Source organism: Caretta caretta, chromosome 7 (genome assembly GCF_965140235.1).
Source record: "Caretta caretta isolate rCarCar2 chromosome 7, rCarCar1.hap1, whole genome shotgun sequence".
Taxonomy (NCBI): domain Eukaryota; kingdom Metazoa; phylum Chordata; order Testudines; family Cheloniidae; genus Caretta; species Caretta caretta.
In genome coordinates, this window is record NC_134212.1 from 97,581,153 (window position 1) to 97,586,972 (window position 5,820).

Below are 5,820 nucleotides of genomic sequence, written 5' to 3' on the forward strand. Positions count from 1 at the left end.
GATGGACAGATAGTGAGAACACAATGTCAGAGTGGCTAAAATAAAGATCATTGGTCTAGTCGAAGTTTTTAATTCTAAAGAAATGTATTTTAATGTAATCAAGGTAGTAATTTCAAGACAAACAACTACTCTTCAACTATTAAATGTCCTGATCATACATTTAATTACTGCGTTTAATACGTTTAATAAATTCAAGTATACATTTAATATTATTTATATTTAAATGTATATGTTTAAATTTAATATGCATCGTCATTTGCTTCATTTGGAAATTTTAAAAAACTTAAAAGCGTTTCACTTCTCTGTTAGCTGTAGTTCACACTATTTTTCCTGTGCTAATAATGTATCCACAACATACATGAAAAGTCATTCAAAAATAAACTAAGAAAGCACCCCTTTAAAAAAATCCCTCCAAATGTGTTTTCCAACAATATCTATTCTTTTTTTCCATGTTCTTAACAACTAAGAATGTTTTCAATTAAAAAACAATCTTTGACCTGGTTTATGTTTCTGCAAATGCTCTTTAAAATATTGCGAGTTCTCGTATAAAGCACGTTTATTATTTAAGAGACATTCTTTCAGTTTGCACATCGCAGACCACATGCAGCCACCAGTTTTTAAGCAACTGATTTCAGTGGAGAATTCTACTTAAAACATGATGGTAAGACATGTGCTATCAAACTTAATCCTAAACTAGAATACTTTGAAAATACTTTCAAAATTCAAATCTAATATATACTGAGCAGTTTAGAGAGTATAGAGAACTAATGATCAGTTAAATAGAGAGTGGTGCGTTGAAAACTAATTATCAGGTAAACAGCATCCAAAAGCCCACATTGCACCGGCATGGTTGCCCGTGAGTTACAATCGGCCCAAACTGTAAACGACCAAAGAACTACAAGAGCGTATTTCATTCCCAAACAGAAGCAAGCCTTGCTCGATTAGTCAAAAGTCTGGTTCTTCTGCTTTAAACGCCTTTGTACAGATACGATTGACAACTGAGAAGCGCATTCTAGGAAGTGAGGGGCACTAGTTCTGTAGCGATCACATCATCTACATTTTATACCACAGAGACCGCTGGGCACAATCCACTACACATTTGTGAGCAATCCTTCCTTACCCTAGAATGTATCTAACCGTTAGAATGGACAGTCTGTGTGACAAATGTAAACAGCCTGGAGTATTGTTTAGTCGAAGCATCAAGGGGAAAAGGCAAATCTAATGCTCAGATACATAATGTGATACTTTTTATTAACTCTTCTATTTAGGTTCCATGACTTAACTAAATATTTTGAACAGAGAAAAATACAACAGAAAAATGTGTTAAACGAACGAAGTTGTAATTTGCTGCTGTTAGCTGGTTTTCTGCGGATCAGGGTTAAACTAATGCATTACTGATTTGATCTCAAAATCTGCATTATTTCGATCTGATAAAATGTGTGCTCATATTTTTTTCTGATTCCCTTCTAAAGCTTTAGCCTAACTAAACTCCCATTCAATTGGATTTATTTAGTCGTTTGAAAGATAAATCAGTGGGTAAATTTACAGCCATTTAAAGTACCTTGACTTTATAATAAAATCTTCATTTAGTGTTGCTCTTCTGCCGAATGACGTTGATGCAAAGTGGAGGACCAGCGTGCCAATCCATTGGCCAATCCGAGCTGCCTCTGAAGCGGGTTCCTCCAATCAGAGAGCGCGTCTTGCAGGTGGCTGTGCGGTTATCTGTGCATCTTGTACAGCTCTGGTCTCAGCTCTGAGTCAATTTCCCAGGGAAGGAACTCTGCCTGTAACTACCAAAAAACAAACAAAAAAATCATCAAAACCACTCACGCTTCCGAATCCTCTGATTTCCTAGTGGATTTTCAATCCGGGCTCAGCAATCAAAGTCGTCCAGGGACACTGCCAGCTGAGGTCTGTTTTGACCGAGACTTTTTGCCTCCCTCTCCTTTGCAATATTTTCCTGCCTCATTTTTGTTTTCCTTCTGACTGAAACTTTACAGTGTGCGTTGCTGCAGCTGCAAGTCCTGGCAGAGCCGAGGCGATCGCTTGCTACTCAGCACAAAACTTTGTTACTCAGTGGTATTTTGATTTTTTTTTAAGACTAACGAGCCCGTGGCTGGCGCTGCTCGTGTGGGTTAAGAATAAAACAGCTGGCTTTTTTATATCTCTATATATAGATTTATTGATGATCACAAATGTTAGCTGTGGGGCAGATGGATACTAATCGCCAGAGTGCATTTGTTCTGAGCAGTACACCGCTGGCTGCTCTGCATAACATGGCTGAAATGAAGACGTCGCTATTCCCCTACACCCTGCAGAATCCCTCCAGCTTCAAAGCACCAGCCCTGGGCGGACTGAACACACAGATCCCCTTAGGGACGCCGCACGGAATAAGCGACATCCTGGGGAGACCTGTTGGAACCACCAGCAATCTCCTCACCGGGCTGCCCCGGATTAATGGACTGGCTACCTCAGCAGGGATGTATTTTAACCCCGCAGCTGTGTCCAGGTACCCAAAGCCCTTGGCAGAGCTGCCTGGGCGACCTCCAATCTTCTGGCCGGGAGTTATGCAGGGATCTCCCTGGAGAGATCCGAGAATCGCCTGTCCTGGTAAGTGAGGGTGCATCTGATCCTAGAAGGGAGCAGGGAGAGATGGGGGAGGCGTTGAAGGATCCAATAAATTTGTGGGGGGGAGAGTTTGTTTTTGGAATTTGTTTTTCTGTCGTGAAATCAGACTTTTTATTAAGGCCCCTTTGGTAAAGGTAATTTTGAAATCCGCCCCCTCACCCGGTAGTCTTTTCTACTGTCTGGCTCCGCCAGGAGATTGTAGAGGTCGCTTTTAGAGTCAGGATCTTTCTCGATTTCTTAGATACAAAGGCAAATACGTAAGGAGCTATCATAACTATCTAATCTGGTGGTGGAGGTGGGAAATACCATTGACAATAATGGGTGGATAAAGATGTAAACCTGTCTGTGATACTGAGCAGTATAGACTTATAAACACAGGGGCATGTGCACTCAGAATTGCAATACATGAAACAGTATCATAACCCCCCACTGTTCAAAATAATAAACTAAAAACTGTAGCCTAACTTCATCACCACATGTCTCATTATCATTTACATGCCGTTTCAGCAGTTTCCTGGTGTCATTTACGATACGATTCTGCTAGATATTACAGGGCACAATCCTGCTCCCGGTTACAGTGGTTGAAATCCGAAAACGTAATTGAAACCAAGGGGATTTTTCTAGTTTTATATTGGAGAACAGATTCTGGCACTGAGATTAGATGTAGTCTCTAGTAACTGACGGGGATATTTTCTCCTGTTTGCAGCCCAGACTGGAATGGTTCTGGACAAAGACGGAAAGAAGAAACACTCAAGACCAACTTTCTCAGGACAGCAGATTTTTGCTTTGGAGAAAACGTTTGAACAAACTAAATACTTGGCAGGACCTGAGAGAGCTCGTCTGGCCTATTCGTTAGGAATGACAGAAAGTCAAGTTAAGGTAAGAAGCCCCGTTTTACACACCAGAATAGTCTCTGAGTAAAGATTATTTTATTAATGGATTCACAGATGTTGAAAGATGAAACTAGCACGTAACTGAAGAATACCTGCTTCTTCGGCTCACAATTTATTGAATTAACAGACCCTGTGGGAGTATTAAAGTTATGACAGGAGATATAACCTAAAGTTCTGATTTACTTTAATTGCAAGAGTAATATTTTATTTTCTGGACAACACAATCATAGCTTTTCACAATTGGTTTAATTCCTTACAATGATGCAAAATATATAAAAAACGCTTCTAGGTTATTTATAATTAAAAGAATATTTTTATATATAATAGATTTTACCTTTGTGTTTATAAAGTTCGTTTGCATGGTCTTAAATATACGGAGTCCTTGGTTTTGAAAATCAGTTGCAAACTACTCAAGTGAAATGGGTTCACATTTCTCAATATTCCAGAGTTTCGTGTGGGATATTAGATGTGCGTACATTTTGTTTAAACACAATAATATTGGGAAATGTTTTGGCAGTGTTGAACTATTGTATACTGGGTTATATATAATTTGACTGCGAACTATTACGTTCTTGGCCATTCGCTTTTCAAAAGAACATTATTCTCCAATGCTACCAAAATTCCATTTGAACGACAATTAATTTTGGCTTCATTGTAACAAAAGGGAAGTCAGGAATAGGACACTATATTCCTTCGCCTGACATTGATAAACCATAAAGATTCAGTTTGAACGAGCTGTGTTATGGAGTGGCAGGTGCAATTACTTTACACAAACATACACATTTCTCTACAGTTATCCTGTTGCAGTCTAGCCAGTTTTTAATACTTTTATGTACGGTGTTTGGCCTTTATGTTATTGTTTGAGAGTCAAAAGTGATGATCCCCTTTCATATAAAGTGACTGAATTTTCAATAGTACATAAACGATCCTGCTGTCTTATGAGACGGAACCAGTGATGTTAAAGGCTATACACACCCAACTTTACTGTTTAAACAGGAACCACCAAGGGCAAGCAATATTCCAGAGGGAAAGTGAAACCAAGTTTTCTGAAGGGCGCTCTATGTGTGTATGTATGGAGGGTTGCAAATCTGCAGGAGGTTGGGGTGTTGGAAGGAGAGTTACAGCTAAGGGTTTTTTCCCCCCTCTTCTACCGGGTCTCCAACAGGTGTGGTTCCAGAACAGAAGGACGAAATGGAGAAAGAGGCACGCCGCAGAAATGGCCTCCGCTAAGAAAAAACACGATTCAGAGACAGAGAAGCTGAAGGAGAGCTCAGATAATGAGGACGATGATGAATATAACAAACCTCTGGACCCCAACTCAGACGATGAAAAAATCACGAGGTTATTGAAAAAGCACAAATCCACAAATTTAGCCCTTATCAGCCCCTGCAGTAACAACTCGGATACTTTGTGATAAAGGGCGAGAGACCCTAGCCAACAAGACTGACTGCTCCCTAAGGCGCTTTATAAAAGCTGAAATAACCAGGGTATAAAACATTATAAAGAAGAATTGTAACTGGATGTTTAAAAGTGATGTGTTGTACAGCCTAAGATGTATGTGAAATGTATATATTTTTTACAGAATAAGTTATGAAATTATCTTCCTTCTCATTGATGTAAATTGCAGAGGAATCTTTCCAACGTTCCTTTATTTCTTTTTTAACTTTCTCCGCTCTCCCCCCTACTTTCTTGCCAATTTCCTGCTCTAACAATCAGATTTTGTTACTGTTTTGTATGGATCACCGACTGCAGCTCAGCCACTTTGTATATAGGAAATTTCAGATTTTTGTGATGTATATTTCTAGTGTAAAAATGGCTCTTTTATTTCACCCCTCCCCTCTCATTGAGCGTTTTGGCAGTTTTAGTTTCTTCCTCTCTACGGATTTTATGCTCTATTACATCAGAAAAACAACCAAAAAGACAGACAAAGCTGGACACTTGCTTTTAAATTGGATTAAAACTATTGCCTCCACGTCGGTTGGAAAGACTTTGTATAAATCAATAAATTATTTAACAAGCTTCTCCTTTAGCGCGTTCCCCCCGATGTTTTGTTTCATTTTCCCTTTTCCATCTCACCCCCTCACCCACAGGTTGTTCACCATAAGTAGGGATTTTAAACCCCCTTGGATAGTTGGGGGTCCCGCCTCGGCAAAGGGGGAGGGCGGTGTTCCGTGGTGCTAGCTGAAGTCAATCCCAGTGGGGAAAAAGTAATTTGTTGTTTTGGAAGCAAAGCTGTTTTAGCGCCTGGCTTGTGGGTTTGTTTTGAAACCTCAGCCGGGCCCAGTAATATTTCGAGGGT

The 5,820-nt window shown here is 39.7% G+C and overlaps 1 protein-coding gene across 1 annotated transcript; it reads left to right on the plus strand.

Annotated features, from left to right (window-relative positions):
- Nucleotides 1-1,732: 1,732 nt before the first annotated feature.
- On the plus strand, nt 1,733-5,550 carry NKX6-2 (NK6 homeobox 2). The gene is made up of 3 exons (XM_048859011.2): nt 1,733-2,610; nt 3,335-3,507; nt 4,687-5,550. Exons 1-3 carry the CDS (start codon nt 2,196-2,198, stop codon nt 4,933-4,935), a joined length of 837 nt encoding a protein of 278 aa, XP_048714968.1. The 5' UTR covers nt 1,733-2,195; the 3' UTR covers nt 4,936-5,550.
- The last annotated feature ends 270 nt before the right edge of the window (nt 5,551-5,820 follow it).